Source organism: Chelonia mydas, chromosome 11 (genome assembly GCF_015237465.2).
Source record: "Chelonia mydas isolate rCheMyd1 chromosome 11, rCheMyd1.pri.v2, whole genome shotgun sequence".
Classification (NCBI taxonomy): Eukaryota; Metazoa; Chordata; order Testudines; family Cheloniidae; genus Chelonia; species Chelonia mydas.
The window spans coordinates 23,104,029-23,123,940 of NC_051251.2; the positions used below are offsets into that span (position 1 = coordinate 23,104,029).

A 19,912-nucleotide genomic window follows, 5' to 3' on the forward strand; every position below is an offset into this window, starting at 1 on the left:
ATCTGAGCCCCTGTCTCCAGACAGGCTTATGCTCCACATTATATTTACCATACATAATACTATATGCTAGCTAGTTTTACATTTTAGATATATTCTGGGTAATGTTGCACTGTCACATAACTATGATCCGTACACGCTCCTCGTGACTGAATGGATCATTCTTTTCTGTACGCTGGACTCAGGTTACACTTGAATTAATATCTACTGTCCCTAAGAAATTTACAGTTATATCGAGCAGCTGGAAATAGTGCAGGGGCGTCCTGTACAAAACACATGCAGTTTGTATTTGTCTGGCGTCCAGCAGTCACAGCCAAACTTAATCCTCCTCATTAATGAAATTCCTATCCATAGTTCAGAAAAACTCCAGAGAGCAGGTAAGTAGAGATCTGCAAGTCCAACCAGAGGGTCTTGAAAGACAAATATGGTGACTATAAGGTTCTAGAGTTGTCTTTTGGCTGAATTCATCTTTCCTCAAGGTCTGAGCTCAGTGCAAGGACCAACAGGGTGAGTGCACAGAAAGCTCACCGTTTACAAGGAATTTAGGCCCAGATTTTTGAAGGTATTTAGGTATTGCTGCCCTTGGCATTGCAATGCCTAAGAACCTAAATCTCATTTTTTAAAGGAATTTAGGCACTTAGGAGCCAAAATCCCATGAGCTGTCGATGGGATTTTTTGCTCCTACGTGCCTAAATTCCTTTTGAAAATGAGATTTAGGCTCTTAAATCAGTTAGGCACTGCACCACTGAATGTAGAAACACTTAAATACCTTAACAAATCTGGGCCTTAGAGACTATGAGAATGAACCATTAACCACTTTGGTACTGCCTAACTACACAATGGGCAAAACACACCTGGAGTAGGTTTCAGAGTGGTAGCCATGTTAGTCTGTATCAGCAAAAAGAACGAGGAGTCCTTGTGGCACCTTAGAGACTAACAAATTTATTTGGAGTAGTATCCTGGATATGTGGAGTGTCCCCTGCAGACATTCCATTGGCAGAGTGCTGCGCCATACACAAGCTGCAGCTGAGTACTCATTTAAAGGGTTAATACAAAAGACACAGCAACTCAGATATGGTACACTTCAAGCCCCCTCCCCTACTAGTCTAAGGAAATTTACATGAAAGCTGGCAGTGATCTGAGGAGTTTTTTCAAGTGTATCTGAAGGAGAGGTTACACAGAAACCTGCAGCCTTCTGGGCAGCCATTTGACCCTGTCCACACTGGAGGCTTATTCATCCCTGTGCCTCAGCTCAGTGCCGTGTAGGAATTAACATGGAAGCACCTCACTTTTGCACATCCCCTAATCCAGGGCTTGCTGGGGAATAGTTCAGCCCCCATCACACTTTGGACAGTTCTGTCTCCTAATTTTGCACCCTGGCTGCAACAGTCCCTTTGGCCATTCTGGCCAGCATGTGCAATGCCCTGGCCACACCCTCTTCTTGCTTCAGCAGGCCCGTTATGCCCCCCTTATCCAGGAGCTCCTGTAGCCTCTGGCATAGAGTTGGCATAGTTGGCTGTACACTGTCTGGAGTTTTCCCTATGCCAGTAAAACTCACCGGGGAGCTGCAGTCCAGTGGCAGATCAGCCAGGCACTGTAGCTTTGGATTATCACAATTAGAAACAAATGTAAAGCAAAAATAAGCCTTATTTCTTGATCACCTTCAGTTCTAGACATTCGCACAATTACAAACTTGTGGCCTAAACTAGTATTTAATGGGGCTGAGGCAGAAAGCCAGAAATTGTGAGTTTAGCATGACAGAAAATGAACAGTGGACATTTGCAGAGCATCTGAGACAATAAGGATGGGTTCAGCCACGATCACATGACCCACTGTAACACTCCTGCAGACAGATGGATAGTTGAACACACAAGAGGGCCAATGAGCTACCCAACCCCTATTTAAAACTGGGAAGACATGGAAACCTATAAAACTTGCAGTTCATGCAAATGGTGCATTCCACAGTTACCCATTCCAGACATTTCCTGCATTTAGTGCAATGGGCTACATATGTGCATAAAGACTAAATATCAAGCTAAGGTGAGTGGACAAGACAAAGTGTGAGTGGAAAAGACAATGCTGACATTATAAATACATTGTTCATGAGGATGTGAAATGTAAATAAATTTAAATAAATCAAAAACTCTCATTGGCATATATTCACTAGCGCATTTAAGAAAGACCCTCATTCCATTCATATTTGATATCAGTGCTGAAGCAACTGTGATGCTGGGAGGCATGTTAAAGCATCTTTCAAATGTGATTCAAATTCGTGGATGTATGTTGCACTAGCAGCTTGTAGAGGGTTCACATACCTTACTCAATCATTGCTCTTAGGTAGACCAATGTGCATAGACCTTAATCCTAACAACAAGAGAGGGAGCCTGTAGGACAATACACTCAGGTTTTTCAGGTGTTGGAATCACTTAAAATGGCATACCATATAGAGAACATATATATCTAGCAGTTCACAGAACAGGAAGTGCAGTTGTGCTATGACTCTTATGAAGCCATTCGCTGCCAACATTTCTTGATCTCAACTCCAAAGAACATCCCGTGCCATATAGAACAGAAACATTTGTTCATGATACTGGATAAAAATTATGATTTATTGGCAGGATAAAGCTAAGTTTGTCCTCAGAGCTTTCAAGATTCATTGGAACAGATACATTTTCAAACAGGTTGCCTAAAGTTGAGCTTCCCAATTTGAAAATTTCAGCCAAATGACTACATTAAGTCAGAAACTGGACATTTTGGAAACATATTCTGGGTCCACATCTTTGCTCCCAATAGATTATTGGAGCTTCAACACAAAAGGAAGGTGACTGCACACTGCAACAGGCTATGGAATGGATAGCAATGGGAGTTTTGTAATTGTCTTCAATTATCAGAGGGGTAGCCGTGTTAGTCTGTATCCACAAATACAACGAGGAGTCCGGTGGCACCTTAAAGACTAACAGATTTATTTGGGCATAAGCTTTCGTGGGTAAAAATACCACTTCTGAAGAAGTTGTAATTGACTTCAATAGCACTTTCACCCATGGGCTAGAGAGGTGATATGTACAGGGCACCGCAAGGCGTACGGTGATGTGAAAAGCAAAGGTAAATACTAACCCAATGGTTCTTTGGGATATTTTCTGAGGGCTATTGCCTGGCCAGGAATTTCTTTGATGAGACGACACAGCCCTGCTGGGGAAACTACTATATAAAGCTGTGATCGTGCAATGAGCACAGGATCTGCAGTAGCAATTAAATCTGTGTGAAGGGGGCACACTACCATTTCTAGTGTTTCTACATCTGGTATCCTGGGAGAAAATATGACTTTCTGAAGTGTAGCAGGGTATCATTTGTTGCTGGCAACTTGAGAAAAATACTGGTATCTGAACAGCAATGCTCATGCCCATTGCCATTTCAGCTGAACTGCAAAGGGGAAAAAAATTGGCTGTATGAGTATTTGTATCAGACGGTATCATGTCCCCCTCTCTATGGATGCCAAATCCATCTCCTTCCCCAGAGTTTGCAGTTGTTGGGAGAAGACTACAGCAGCTGAGAGGGTTAGTGATAGCACTGTCTGGCTGAAGCTCTAAGCCTGCTCAGAAGGATGAGGATTCTATTATTGTACACAATGCCAGGGGTTATATCAGCTTTTTATTTTTCTCACCAGCATATTTAAAATAAACCATTCTAGTTATGTGCAATTGTGTACAACCTTACTAGTTCATTTGCAGGACCTCGTGCATGCTTTTCATGTTCTGTTTTGAATGTGTTGTCCAAAGGTGGCCATATGTGATGACTAGGAAAATGGACTAGGAGTCGGGAGATCTGGTATTTAGTTTCTGCATGGAATCATTGTGTGATTATGGAAATGTCACTTCGTATCTCAGACACTCAGTTTCCCCATTGGTAAAATGAAGATAATAGTGCTAGCCCACCTTTGAGATCTATGGATGGACTGTTCTATATAAGTGCTGTATATTATTATTAGAGACAAAGTCCACAGCATAATGAAGAAATGTGTGCATTTTTCCTTTCTGACCTAATTTCTCCCCTCACTTTAAAAATCTTCCATTGATTGTAATTAAGCTTAAGGTAAAAGCTAAGCTCACAAATCTAGCAAATTTGAGACCTTTTTTAAGCAAATTTGCTTGCTTGTCAAGCTTTCTCAAGCTTTCCCAGCTGTGTTTAAAAGCGTATTTCTAGGACAGACACATGCTGCAATAGTTCTGTTTCTGTAAGAAGCATCTAGTGTGACTAGTGTGTGACATGTGAGTTCAAACTGTACCTTGCTTGAATCATGCTAGTACACAGCATTCTTCACAAAACAGCCACAGTCCTTTTCTCGTCAATGATAGCCAGAAGCAGTTACAAGGGTGAAGGATATCTATCATGAAAAGTCCAGTGTCAATGTGTTCCCCCAATTTATTTACTGACCTTCAACACAACAGCCATACTCCTGACCCTCATGAGATGGAGCCTAAGGGGAAATGGCACTGAGCACCAATTCCATATCCTGTTGTTCTGTGGTCTAAATTAAGTGCTAATTAATTACCACTGGCATCTTTGGCATTGCTTGTCACATTGGATTTAGGATATCCTTTCACTGTTTAAACAAATAGCCCTATATCTCCAGATAAAATCCCAAGTGTTAAATATTTCCATTTCTTACGAATCTGTATTTAAAAATTTGACAAATGTGTCTATGGCCATTGCAGGTAGAATTCAAATAAAAGAAACAGGAATTGCGATTGTCAATTTTGATTAATAGTCCTTCATTAATAAGCATCCTGTTATTCAGTTTCCACCTGCAGTTGCTGATGTTGCCTGGAATCAATTAACTCATATAATTTGATTTATTTTACAAAGACATTTTTGGATGTGCTGTGCTGATGATAAAGGTTCTATTTTTGCAATTCTTGATTCAAGTGAGATTGTTACCGAACTGTTTTTTATTTTTTCATGTTTCAAGGAAACATGGCTTAAGCCATTCTTGAATTACAAAAATTAAACTAATTTAGAAACTTAAAGCTATATTCATATAAAAGTATCTGCTGCCTTCTGGGACATGCAGACCCCCAAAGCTTATAGATCCTGGCACCAGGACAGGTTGAGCTATTTACTAGGCTGGTCTGGTGTACGAGTCAATAATAAAAATGGTTTTGGTAATTAAATATTCATGGTAAATAGGCCCAATGGCCTGTGATGGGATATTAGATGGGGTGGGATCTGAGTTACCCAGGAAAGAATTTTCTGTAGCATCTGGCTGGTGAATCTTGCCCATATGCTCAGGGTTTAGCTGATCACCATATTTGGGGTCGGGAAGGAATTTTACTCCAGGGCAGATTGGAAGAGGCCCTGGAGGTTTTTCACCTTCCTCTGTAGCATGGGGCACGGGTCACTTGCTGGGGGATTCTCTGCTCCTTGAAGTCTTTAAACCACGATTTGAGGACTTCAATAGCTCAGACATAGGTGAGAGGTTTTTTGCAGGAGTGAGTGGGTGAAATTCTGTGGCCTGCGTTGTGCAGGAGGTCAGACTAGATGATCATATGGTCCCTTCTGACCTTAGTATCTATGAATCTATAAACAAAAAAATAGCTTCCAGAGGCAAAAGTTACAAAGCTAGTCAAGGATGTTGTGAGTAGAGCTATACATATATTTGAGTCTGATTCTATTCTCTTCTGTATAGGTTCTTATACCACCTTCATCACTGTACTATCCAAGAACTACACCCACAAAGGGACTTAAACACCTAACTGCCACGTTAGGTCCCTGACACCATCATTTAGGTGCCACTGAGATCCTCAAAACCCAGATCAACTGCCACCTAAACCTGGAGGTGCCCAAATTTCTGGCAGCGGGCATGAATAAAGCTGCCCAAGTCCTGATGGTGCTGTTCATCTCAGCGCCTAAAGCTCCAGCAGGATTCTCAAACTAGGGGTTCCCTCACCTGTGGGGGCCTGATCCAGTAAGCATCCTCAGAATATATGCCTAATGTGCATAAAAGGTTGTTCTCACTGTAACCAATATCCCAGTGGTTAGAGTGCTCAGCTGGGATGTAGGAGACCTAGGTTTAAATCTCTGTTCTGCCTGATTTGGAGCAGGGACCAGAACCTCGGTCTAAACACTAGACTATGGAGTAATTCTCACTCTGGTTCAATACATATTTTAGAGACTCACCCCAAAATATCCAACAGTTTGCTGAGTAGAGCATTCACATGGAAGACCTGTATTCAAGTCAGGCAGAATACAGATCCAAACCTAGGTCTCCACCACCAACTGTAAGCACATAAAGCCAGGCTCAACACTTAGGATCCCAAGCAGAGAGAAGTGCCTCCAACATGCCTGTGTTAGGTGCCTAGTTCCCTTTGAGGGGCAGGACTTAGGTCCACCTCTCTCCTTCAGCATTTCCTACTAGCTAGCCTAGGCAGTTCCCTGCTCAGTTTCCTGGCTTCTGTGAATCCCATTCTTAGACACTTAATGCTCCCCATGATTGTACTGGGAGCCTAGGCTCTAAACTCAGGGTTGTGGATTCCACGAGACGGGAGGGTGCCTAAAAGTTAGGCATTGCAATGCCTTAATTCTTTTTGTGGATCTAGCCCCAAGTTTCTTCAAGGAATGTGTTACGCAATGTGTCTAACATCTGTACACATGGTTTGTTCTCTCTCTCATCCTCTCCCCTGTGGGGAGAATTGCATGTGCAGTGTTTTATTTTACTAGGGTTTTGGTTTGGGGTTCCTAAAGGTACACCCTGCTAGTTGTTTATGTTAGAGAAGGCAGGTCAAAGATATGCACCTTGCACTTGGAGCAGTAGGTGGTGAGGTTTGTGAGGGTCCTTAATTGCAGGGGGAGTTTGTTCCACAATCTTGGACCACCTCCTCAGAAAGCTCTGCCTCCTGCACAGACTAGCTTTACGCTAATGGTAGAATGTTCCATTGTGCTAAGGTGATTAGCCCAAATGTGTTAGTTGTATCCCCTTCAAATATTGTTCAGAACCGCTCTGTGCTCAGTCACAAATAATGAATTAAATACTGTACAAGCCAAATATAATAGAAGATGTGGAAGTTTATCACCGGCTAAAAATTGCAAGAGGCCCTGACTTAGTATGACTTCCAAGCCAAATCCTCTGGAGCGGGTCATTTCAAACTTAGCTGCCTAGGGAATTCTTCCTTTGAAAAACGTAAGCACCGAGTAAGTTTAGGTGCCTAGAGGGTTTGGCAGGAGTTTTGTGGATCACAATAGGGAATTAGGTGTCTAAATCTGGGTTTAGTCTCCTAAGTAGCTTTGTGGATTCCACCCTTAGTCTCTCTGGGTACGTTTACACTACAGTGAAACACCCATGGCTGGCCTATGCTGGCTGACTCAGGCTCACAGGACTCAGGCTAAGGGGCTGTTTAATTGTGGTATAAACGTTTGGGCTCAGCTGGAGCCCTGGTTCTGGTATGCGGTGAGGGGGGAGAGTGAAATTTCGAAATACCTTCCTCTTAAACTCAGAGTAAAGCCAAATAGCCAGAATGAATGTCTTTCTCCAGCTTGCCTCCAGCTTGATCTTTGAGCCAAATAAGAACCAATTCTCAGATATAATTTAGCCATTGTTTTGGGGAATACCCATTCCCCTTAGTGTCATTATCAGCTGCCCAGTTACCATATATGGTAGTTGAATGAGCAGAGCTGAAGGCTATTCTGGAGAAGGAGGCAGCACCAAATTCCATATCTTGTGTCCCAGGGCCTCTGAGGAGAAGGGATTTCCCCCAAAGAGTTGTGATTAGCATCTGCAGCTGCAGAGGGCAGGAAGCTATGAAGTTTTGTAGGCCAGGGAGCCACTAAGGCTATTTGCAGCTAAAGCAAACCCTTAAGTATGTCTGAACTATTTCTGACCTCTGTTAGATAGCATATCACACGCTATGACTTGGTTTCTCCATTACTGATCTTACATAGTTATTATTTTGACTTCAACATTTTGGAGCAAATAGGAATTTTAAGCACATTAGTATTTCAGGCTGGTGAAAAAAAGCAGTTTTGTAACTATATTAATCATTTTAGGTATTTCCTATAATCTTTGAATTATATATTCAAGCCACCTAGTATATTTTGAAAAGGGCATACGTTGTAATATAATATTTTGGCACTCCACTATAAAGTATAAATCTGAGATACTATGTACATATGCACAGAGAAACCCCCCAAAACATAGTATATGAAGTTAACAAACAGCAATCTAGAGATTCCCTTGATAGTGTTTGCATTTACTTAGCTTCATCAGCTAGTGAATAGCACTGCACTGCAACTGAGCAAATCATCCATAAAGTACATAAATAATTAGGGTTTGTTTGTAGTCATAAAATATTGAGACTCCCAATTTATTACTATATTTTAAATTTATCTCCATTGTACTGCAATGAGCTAACAGTTTAAACAAATTGGACTTATGGTATTGGTATCAAGAGCTCAATTATATTGATTACATTGGTAAATCTCTTAAAATGGGTTAAGTGGTGCATCGGCCTCGTACTAGTTGTCTGCACAGAATGAATTTCACCATCTGGGGTGAGTTGGGTCACCCTATAACTGGACATAGTCCCCTGAGAATACAGATTATCTCTGCATGATTACTGTTGCCAATGTCTTAAAATGACTCCCAGAATCAAACTCCATACCTTGGTCATCCTTGTAATACCAAATAACACAACAATGGTCATGAAAAATGGCTAACATCGCTGAGCGGAAGTAAGTTTGCAAAAGAAAATAACTTTACTATAATATGCTGTATATCAGAAAAGTATGTACCAGAGGCTTTGAATAAAAAGCAAATGTAGTCACAGGAAACCTGATAGGCTATCTCTGTATCATTTGGTATATGTACTTCCTTCCTAATAGTTCACTACTAGGCTGCAAAAGCCCTGTCAAAATGTGCTTATACATACAGACATTATCACTTTAGAGGACGGCACTTTTATTATCAGGTTATTTTCCAGTACATTTGGCACAGTTAAGGTAAGCATATTAACTTTATTTCCGAATAAAGAAAACAAAGTTGTACTGAATGCCTCAGCCATTGTCAGTGAGTTAAGAACTGACAGGAGGTCTAAGTAATCAACCCTGACTGGTGCACAGTTTTCCCCTGGGACATCTGTTCGGATCCTACAATGCGTCTCACTGGCATGGATGTAGAATTACTTTCAATAAAGATTTTATTTCAAGCTTGGATGATTTCTCCCCAAATATCTTGTCACTAAGGCAAAGTATATAATGCAATACCTGTTGTTGTGTGTGTGTGTGTGTGTGTGTGTGTTTTTAACTTCTGCAAGTCAGCTTTTGCAGCAGGGAAGGAAAGTGTAAAATGCTCAGCTAGGATCAGTGCATCATAAAAATCAAAATTTAATATGTCAAAACTGATTAAAAGAAATGCAATATGAACAATCAGGAAACTACTGTGTAAAGCCAACCCAAAAGCCTACAACTGTAAAGCAAAGAGATCTGTTAACTAATGATATCCCTAATGCCAGTACACTCAGTATAGCAAGCAATTGAACCATTCTCATAACACAGGAGTGGGCAAACTCTTTGGCCCGAGGGCCGCATCTGGGAATAGAAATTGTATGGCAGGCCATGAATGCTCACAAAATTGGGGTTGGGGGTTCGGAAGGGGGTGAGGGCTCTGGTTGGGGGTGCAGGCTCTGGGGTGGAGCCAGAAATGAGGAGTTCAGCATGCAGGAGAGGGGAAGTAGGGTGTCGGGAGGAGGGGGCGAGTGAGGTTAGGGCTCTGGCTGGGGGTGCGGGCTCTGGGGTGGGGCTGAGGATGAAGGGTTTGGGGTGCAGGAGGGTGCTCTGGGCTGGGATCAAGAGGTTCAGAGGGTGGGAGGGGGATCAGGGCTGGGGCAGGGGGTTGGGGCATGTGGGGAGGCTCAGGGGTGCAGGCTCCAGGCGGCGCTTACCTCAAATGGCTCCCAGAAGCAGTGGCATGGCCCTTATCTGGCTCCTATACAGAGGCGCAGCCAGGCAGCTCTGCGTGCTGCCCTGTCCGCAGGTGCTGCCCCTGCAGCTCCCATTGGCCATGGTTCCCATTGGGGCAGAGGCAGCATGCAGAGGAGAGACCCCTGGCTGCCCCTATACGTAAGCACCGGAAGGGGCCATGCTGCTGCTTCCGGGAGCTGCATGGAGCAGACCTCCCCAGCTGGAGCGCCAGAGCGGGGCAAGCCCCAGATCGCACTCCCCAGCAGGAGCTCAAGGACCAGATTAAAATGGCTTGTGGGCCGGATGCGGCCCACGGGCCATATTTTGCCCCCTACTGCCATAACAGGTTACTTCTGAAGTTAAGACACTCCATTTCCATGTGCCTGACTACGTATAGGAAACAGATATTAGCTAATTTTGGGATACTTACTGGTAAAGTGAATCAATGGAATATGCAGATTTTTACCCACTAAATGAGGTTATAGGAATTAACATATTGGCTCAGACCAATAGTCCATCTAGTCCAGTGATCTGTATTTGACAGTAGCCAGTACCAGACTTCAGAAAAGATGCAAGCCACTTCAATGGACAAGCAAAGAATAATGTATCCATAGAGGAAGTTTCTTTCTAACTCCAGGGTTTTAGTGGCTGTCCCCAGAAGAATAAGGAAGTGTAATCATGTATACATTTTTATCCCCTCTCATGTAACAAAAGAGTTTTCATTATCCATATACATCTCTAATCTTTTCGTGAATCCTGCCAAAGTCTTGGTCTCAATATCTTGTGTCAGCAAGTTCCATAGGTTAATTATGCATGTGCATAATGCTGTAAATGAGCTATACTCTGCCTAGTTGCAAGATTATTTTTCTCCTTGTTTACTTTTGATTACTCCTTGATTACTTTTCTCCACGCTTCGGAAGAAGCTGTGATGCTCTTGACAACAACCCCCCCGAGAGTAACACTCTGTACTGGTGTAAATTGGTGTAGCTCCATTGCCTTCAGGGAATAAAGCAGGCATTCTACCAGCTGAGGATTTATGTTTCAAAAGCTGAGCCATTTGTTTGTTCTAACTATTCTGATTGGTTTTGTTAATGTTCCCTCGTGTTGCTCTTTAGTCATATTATCTTTTGCCCAGTCGCTGCAAGAGTGGCAGAATCAGGCTCTTAAAATTAACTTCTTCATCTAATTTAAAATAAATAGTAAATAACGTTGCCAAAATCAGTTTCTCCAAAAGCAGAGACGCCCTCCTCCCCCAACATTTGAGTCAAGGTAGAAGTTTCAGTAGCCATATAGGGCCGATGACACAAAGTTGAACAGTTCTGATTCCATCTAATACACATTAGCCAGCTCACTACAATATATAGTGAATTACCAATACTAAAAAATTTCCTTTGGGAAAATTTAAACTGATTTACCTTTATAGATTTTGGTGTGTTTCAGTAAGAACACTTTTCCATTTTAAAGTGCTAAAGGAATCAGCGTCACCAGGGGGAAAGATTTACCTCTTTCTTAGTCACTCACACAAAGTACCCGTCTTAACAGATGGTTTGTTTGAAGGGGTTGTCACACCCACCATGACTCCCAAACTTCAAAATCAATAATGATTTTACCATTAGTGCCTGAAAACTGTAAGTTTACATAGAACTGAAGAGCCATGTTCACTATAAGGTAATGACCTTAACTGTATAGTTGTCCTACAGTCAATTACATCGCTTCCAGCTTCCAGTTACCATGGTAACAGCCAAAGCACAAATTTTAAAAAGTATTTTTGCTTATATAGCTATCCTTGATATTAGAGTTTTCCAATCAGATACTTTACTGTTTTAATACATGACTAATTCTTTTCATTATTAATAATGAGATCTGTATTTTCAATATGAGTTTCTTTTGGCTTGTGATCTTAAAGCATATAAAACATTCTTTGAATTAGCAATTCAACTGACTTTTTGGAGGGGAAAAAAAAAACCTACCACAGCATAAGGCTCAACAATTTTTTTGACGAGGTTCCAACATCTGTAGCACTGGATTATAGATTGTTTCTAAAATAATCTTAAATGGATGGATCATTGCTCCTTCCATTTGGGCTTGACAAAAAGTAGCTCTGGCATTTCCTTTCCCTTTTTATGTTGTCGGCTGTATATCATGTTTTCTGCTCTTGCCAAAAATGAATTCTTGCCCATTTTAACCTTTTTTTTTAATAAACTGAATTTCACTTCACAACTACAGGAGTAATTTACACTGTGGATATAATACAGCAACCATAATTTCATTGATAAATAATTTCTTTTTTGAAAGAAAAAGGTATAAAACCACAAAGTCATAATTATTTTCCTCAAATTGTACTGGATTAAATAGCATTTAAAATTGCCTTTCAAATAAGAGCTACTTTTTTCTCTAGGTCTAATTTATATCAGACTCAGACCAGGTTGATAAGTAGTTCATATTTTTGAAGATGATAATCACAAGTCAGCAATACAGCCACTATGATACAAAAAAAGTTTTTACTTCAGCTTTTATTCATCATTAATGTTACATTAGTGCGGAGAGGTCCATCTAAAATGAGTGCTGCCCATGCCATGTTCTGTACACAAACATAGTGAGAGACAGTCACTGCCCCAAAGCACATAAAAACGGCAATACTGGATCAGACCAATGGGCCTGCTAGTCCAGTATCCTGTCTTCTGACAATTGCCAGTGCCAGATGCTTCAGCAGGAATGAACAGAACAGGACAATTATCCAGTGATCCATCCCCTGTCATCCAGTCCAGCTTCTGGCAGTCAGAGGTTTAGGGACACGCAGATCATGGGGTTGTGTCCCTAGCCATCTTGGGTCATAGCTATTGATGGTCCTATCCTCCATGAACTTAGTTAATTCTGTTTTGAACCCATTAATATTTTTGGCCTTCACAACATCCCCTGGCAATAAGTTCCACAAGTTGACTGTGTGTTGCATGAAGCAGGACTTCCTTATGTTTGTTGTAAACTTGCTATCACGGTTCTTGTGTTATGAGAGGGGGTAAATAACACTTCTCTATTCACTTTTTCCACACCATTCATGATTTTATAGACCTCTATCATATCCCTCTTCTTTGTCTCTTTTCTAAGATGAACAGACCCAGTCTTTTTAATCTCTCCTCAGATGGACGATGTTCCATACCCCTAGTCATTTTTGTTGCCCTTTTCTGTACCTTTTCCAATTCTAATATAACTTTTATGAATTGGGGTGACCAGAACTGTACACAGTATTCCAGGTGTGGGCGTACTATGGCTTTATAAAGTGGCATTATAACATTTTCTGTCTTATTATCTAGCCCTTTCCTAATGGTTCCCAACATTCTGTTAGATTTCTTTTATTGACGCTGCACACTGGGTGGATATTCTCAGAGAAGTATCCACAGTGACTGAATTTAGAATCTACAGAGGCAAGACAGACAAACTGTGGCCAGGGAAAGAGCGATTCAGAGAGGTAAAGTGACTTGCCCAAGGTCACACAGCAGGTCTGTGAGAGAGTTTGAAATAAAACTCAAGGCTCCTGACATGTGGTCCACTGCCCCTGTCCACTGGACCATGACATTATGACACCACTAGTTATCTGTGTAGGGCTCAAACGGATCTTTGTGTTCAGGGGATGTGGCCCAGGAAGAGCACAGGGAGTCATTCTACCTTAGAGAGACAGTATTCCTTCCTGGGTATTTGGAGGCAACACACCTGCTACTACACACCTCATATCCCTTATGTAATGGCCTGCAACTGCAGGCTGATGCCATGTGAGGACTGAGCCAGGGAGGGAGCGGTATTTAAATATTTAGGACTAGATTGACAAAAGGGACTGAGGCTCAGCATGGCAAGGCCTAATGTTTAGGCATCCTACCACCAAGTGGAATCCACAATCCCAAGTTAGGGACCCAGGCACCTATCCAATTCATGGGGAGAGTTAAGTGGCTAAGAATGGGATTCACAAAAGCTAGCACCCTGAGCAGGAAACCATCTAAGGTAGCCAAAAGCAAATGCCGAGGAGAGGGGTGTGACCTAAGCCTCGCCTGTCAAAGAGATTTAGGCACCTAAGTCCAGGTCAGAGAGAGATGCCTGTCACCACTCAGGATTCACAGCTATGAACCCTCTCCTGAAGTCAGATGCCCAAGCTCTTTTTCACAAAAAATGGGGGATGGGGTATTTTTCCCTTTATATCCTTTAGCCCAGTGGTTAGAGCACTCACTGAGAATGTGGGAGACCTGGGATCAGATTTCCCCCACCTCCCCTGTCTGTGTTGAACATAGGTCTTCCACATTACAGATGAGTGTCCTAGCCTCTAGGTTATAGGTACCCTGGGGTAGGGCACTTTTGAAGCTGTTCCACTTTGTACGACTAATTAAATATTCATTGGGCCAGAGAAAAAGTAAGAATGACTCTATAACCCAGTGGTTAGGACACTGCTCTGGGCTGTGAAAGACCCAAGTTGATCTCTCTGTCCAGTGAATTGTTAAGTATTTTATATCATACAGAACAGTTTCAATAGGAGAGGTTCAGAGAGCCCTTCCTATTGTATCATATAGCCCAGTGGTTAGGATACTTGTTTCCCCTGAAAGAGACCTATCTTCAAGTTGCTGCTCCACATTGGTCAGAGGCTGGGATTTTCGGGGTGAGTGGTCTAACCACTGGACGAAAGGTTATAAGGGGAGCTCCAGCTCCTTCTCCATCACAACTTATTGGTGCAAGGCCCAATCTGGTAGGTGGCCTCTGAGCACACCTACCGGATTGGGCCCATAGGGAAGAAGTCAGGGCAATGCCTAGTTTAAGGATCTCACTAGGGCTTAGATGTGAGCTAGGCACCCAGCCATCAGAATTTAGCTGGAAGCACACATGCTCAGTAGGCACCCTGGGGACTATATTAACGAAAATTTAAGCACCAAGGGAATTTAGGTGCTTACAGGATTACCATGGGTTTTGAAGATTTGGACACTAAGTAGCAGTTAGGTGCCCAAATCCCTTTTGTGGATCTAGCCCTGAGTTACCTCTCCCAACAACTTACATGTCTGATTTAAAGCCCATTGCAAATCAGTGAAAGTCTTTCCAGTGGCTACATTGGGCTTTGGATTAGGCCATAAAGCCCAGGTCCTCAAAAGTATTTGATATCAATTGGAGTTAGGTGCTTAAATAACTTTGAGTGGCTGGGCTTGTGGTCTTCTTCTTCTTCTCTCTTCATGACTTTGTCTTCTCCCTACCGTTCTCATTCCTCCCAGCCAACTAGATATTTTCTTCAACCCCATTCCTACCTCAGCCCAACTCTCGCTCTCTTCAAATAACTGCTCAGTTTCCTCTCTACTTCAAACTTTTTCTCTCCAAACACCATTGGTGATAGTCAATCAAGTGGTGATGCCTCATCACTTACCCCCCTCACCCTGAAACTCATCCTCCCATTCATCCACCCCAGCTCCTCAGCCCGCCCACCACATTCAGCCTCTGTCATTCCACACAACTCACACACTTCAGTCACCTCACCACCACTGTTGACTCACACTCCACTTATCTGCTGTCACTCTCTGACCCCTCTCCCCCACCTCATTTATCCTCTCATTCACTCCCTCTTTACTGCTCCACTTCCTATCTCACTGCCTCCCCGTCCAGCCAAAATCATCTTCCTTGCCCATGACTTGGAATGTGTTACTCGTTGCTCAAATCTCTACCCTGGCTACCACTAACACGTCAAAGCACATGTAAAATTCTTGCCCTTGCTTTAGAGACGCTGCACGTCTCTATCCCAGCCTATAACTCTTTTCTTGATTCTTCTCACATCCTACCTCACCCCTTTGCTCCCACAAGGATGGCAGCATGCCAGAATGGTGCAAAGTAGCCTCCTTGAGGCCAAGGAGCTGGCTCTGGATTTTCATGTCTTACAGCAACAAACACAACGTTGGCACTTAAGAAATAATAATTGGCTTAGAAATTTACGAGGTTAGAAGCCAGTATTGTAGCTTGTTCCTTCATGTGAACATTAGTGTTTAGCTTTGCATATTTGGGGGATGATTTCATATTTTAATAATAGGCATATCATCTCACTCGATAACCACGGCAAGTGCTAGAATGCTCACCCCTCAAAATACGCACAATAGACATATTGCACATGACTTTTCCCTGGGTGAAATGGACCCTCATAGCTTTGCCAATATAATGTTGTATACACTGATCTTGCAGAGATCATTTATGCATGTAATTTTTATCATATGAGCAGTCCAGATGAAGTCACCGGGACTATTCATGTGCTTAAAGTTAAGCACATGAACAAATAAATCTTTGTAGGATCAGGACCTTATTAATCACCTGACAACTGCTTGAGTGGTATTAGGAAAAAATGTTTGTAGCAATAAATAACTAGGATAAAATGTATGACAGTGATCAGATGCTCGCACTTACCAAATTGGCACCAAAGCTATTAACAAGTAGTTTTTCTTCCTGACTTCTGACATTCTGAACCCCTCCCTGAGAAGAACAATGCTATGTTAATATTGCAATAGTGGAAAATATACTGTATTCTTTTTCATTTATAATAAAGATGTTATATTTTAAGAAACTAATAAGATGTTCTGATTCGTACCATATGGAGAGTGCTTTGTGTAATGGACACCACAGCTACACATATGAGACAGAACTACAGTAATGCTTCCTATTTATACATGCAAAAAAACCTAAATGAGTGTTTGCGTTTAGGGAATGTGGTAAACTACAAGTTTGGCAGGCTTCCACTACAAGATAGTCTTCACTGCATGACCCACCCACTAACAGGAGAGAAATCTTTCTCTAAGGGATGGAATAGATGATGTCTCATGCAGCTTTTGCCACCATTAGTGTAGCTTACTGTAGCTTCTGCGAAAAGTATTTAGAAACAGAAGAATTTGTATTTTTTAATGTTTAAGAGTTTTAAAAGATACATCTGATGAAGAAGGAAAGAGAGTACTAGAAAGTACTTTCCCCCAAAACATTCACTCTGCTTCTTAAGCCACTTCTCATTTCAGAATGACAAAAAGTCTTAAAACTACTCTGTTGTAAAGTGTTCATAAATGAAAAGCAGATCAGTGCATAGTTAAGTTCTGAAGGTACCTTTAGTCTGCATTCATGGGTAGGGGCTGACTATAATTTATTCTATTAAAAATGCATATATTAGACTCTTTCCACTCTACTACATTTTATATTTTTAAAGAAAACAGATTTCTATTCACTGGGGTTCTCCAGGAAAGTATATCAGACATGTTGGAGTTTTGCTTTCATAAGGACTGTTCCAAAGCCCACTGAAGTCAATTGGAGTCTTTCCATTAACCTCACTGGGCTTTGGGGCCGACCCCTAGTGTAAGTTACAGTTCTTAAGTAGTTCTTTAAAAGACTATTCCACTCTCTGACTAGACAGTATGTTTCAAGATTATAGGCCAAGTCCCCAAGTGGTGTAAATCCACTGAGTGATGTGGAACTACGCTAATTTGCATCATGTGAGGATCTGGCCCAGTGGGTCAAATTTTCAGAAATGGCGACCTATACGTTATCCACTAAATCTGTGTTGTTCTTAAATCAGACTTCTTGATCCTTAAGGTCTTATCTGTAAGAATGCATGATTGTCAACATTTAGTATTAATATTGTAGCCAACAGCTTTATAAATTATACGGAAAACCAATATGTCTAATGCTGTAATCCTGAGCATTATTTTCCAAAGCCTTTAATTAAGATGGAGGGTCTTATTTTCTTTTAGGAAGCCTTATGTCAGGATAGACACGTCACACATACTGTTATATATTTTACCCTTCTTCTCAAAGTATCTTTTCATTCCTGCACCCCTTAGGTAACTGGGCTGAGATTGGCAGAAGTGGCAAAGGTTCATGTGATCTTTCATTTAATTTGTCCTTGCACACCAACACTGCACCAGTACAGGAACTTGTGCTAACAGAAGCGGGTAGGTTCCTTCCAGGAGCCCCCCGACAAATCTGACTGTCTCCCAACCCTCAGGGCCTGATATTCATTCCCTGTGTCTAAATCCAGCCATGAGTGCACATAAACAAAAAATAAAGGGACTACATAAACTAGTTGTGTTTGGGTCCTACCTGAGTACTGAAATTCAGGCCCTAGATCTCAACCCAATTGCTGCCTACATATACATTTGCTTTCATCATTTGTCATGCTGCCAGAAGTTATCGACTCCTGTTCCCTCCTCGCTTTTTTTTTTTTTTTTTTTTGATAATTTAACCAAATAAACATTACTGATAGGAGAATCAATAAAATGCATTTCTCTGCTTCAAATGCAATAGTGCCTCCTTTGACATCCCTCATCTTTAACCAATTCTTTCCTTTTGTCAACAGGATAGCAGCCAAGGAATCCGTGAATCTTATGTCAACACAAAGCTTAGGAATTGTATTTGGACCAACACTCCTTAGACCTGAAAAGGAGTCAGGGAACATGGCAGTGCACATGCTGTACCAAAACCAGATAGTTGAACTTATGTTAAGTGAGTACAATAAGATCTTCAGCTCTGAGGAAGACTGACAGACAGGGCCTGTTATTGAAAATGTTCACATCTGTCTTGATGTCTAATATTTTTACATTTCTGTAAACATATTTCTGAAATATTTCTTTTTCTTTCAAGTGACAGATGCCTCATTTTGTGAAAACTTAATGATGATTTTGTGTTTAATTTTCAAACATTGGAATAAAAAATATTGTCAACATTTGCTATATGTATTCTACATTAACCCTTTGAGAGTTTCATTCTGCGAAAACTCCAGGGCTCATTTTTCATCCCATTATTTTCAAGCTGGGTATATAGAATGTGGTCAAAAAACACAGGAAGTGCTGCTTACCAGCATATACAATGGCACAACAAGATAAACAGCAATGCAGATTAATGGTTTAAAAATATATTAAAAGCAATTAAATTAAAACAGACATGTTTCATCATTCATAACCGATTTTGGTGTAAATGTAACATACCTTTTCCCTTTGATGTATAGTGAGAGTTATGGAGACATGTTGAATGGTAATTTTTCCCCTAGCAAAAAGTGACAGTTCAAAACAGTTTCCAATGAATATGTTTAAAGAGAGAGAAAGAGAGCAAGCTGCACTTATTGCAGTATTATAAACATTCTGTCTGAAAAATTAGACACAAAATTAAAGCCTAGACATTTTGTCCTTAAATGCTGTACATGAAATTTAGAAATTGCATGACTGCTCATTTTTAATGTAACATCCATTTTGATTCTTCATCACATTGTACATCTTCCCTCTTTCCCTAGCTATGTCATGTTATGTAGAATTTTTATTATGCTCCTGAGGATGCTTTATTGGTGAACTACATTAAATTCATCTAGAAAGAACTTTAAAAAAAAGCCTTTTTATATGCCCTTAGGATTACTTGGCTAGACTTGAATCAATTTATGCATTTGATGGTTAGTTTCAGTTGTCATGGATAAACAAAAGGGTAACTGTCTCAAATATATCAAATATTGTTTTATTTTGAAATGTATGTTTCCAGCTATAAACATCTTCTACCCTGTTTTGTAAAAGTATTCTGCTGATAAAATGTACACTTATGTTTGACAGCTTTTTAATCAAGTTCAAAGAGAATAAATAAAACTAATCCAGTGTGGTAAAGAGTCTGTCTGGTTATCGATTTTTCATAAAATGAAAAATAAACCATGTAAATAAAATGTGTGAAACAAAGATCTAGAAGCAAATATTTAAAGCAATTAAAGACCCCAAAACACAGGATTAATGCATAGATCTGCTGTTCGTGAGAGATATGTCTCAAGTATCACCCCTAACAGGTCATGAATTACGCTGGCTTTGTTCAACAGCATTTTACAAAATACCAAGTTGTTAAGCAGAAGAGGTTGCTCCTTAGAGTGATCATCTATGAGAATAAATGTATAATGATGGTGCTGCATCATTAAATAAGCACAGCAACATACCAGGTACTGTTTATAGGACTG

General features: G+C 41.0%; 1 protein-coding gene across 3 annotated transcripts in view; it reads left to right on the plus strand.

The window, feature by feature from the left end:
• ARHGAP15 (Rho GTPase activating protein 15) overlaps positions 1–19,574 on the plus strand; it is a 441,049-nt gene extending 421,475 nt beyond the window's left edge. For all 3 annotated transcript variants that reach the window (XM_007057477.4, XM_037912146.2, XM_037912147.2), the window contains exon 14: positions 18,287–19,574. In XM_007057477.4, coding sequence (XP_007057539.1) covers positions 18,287–18,470 — 184 coding nt within the window. In that variant the 3' untranslated portion in view covers positions 18,471–19,574. The remainder of the gene's footprint in view (positions 1–18,286) is intronic.
• Positions 19,575–19,912: the final 338 nt, after the last annotated feature.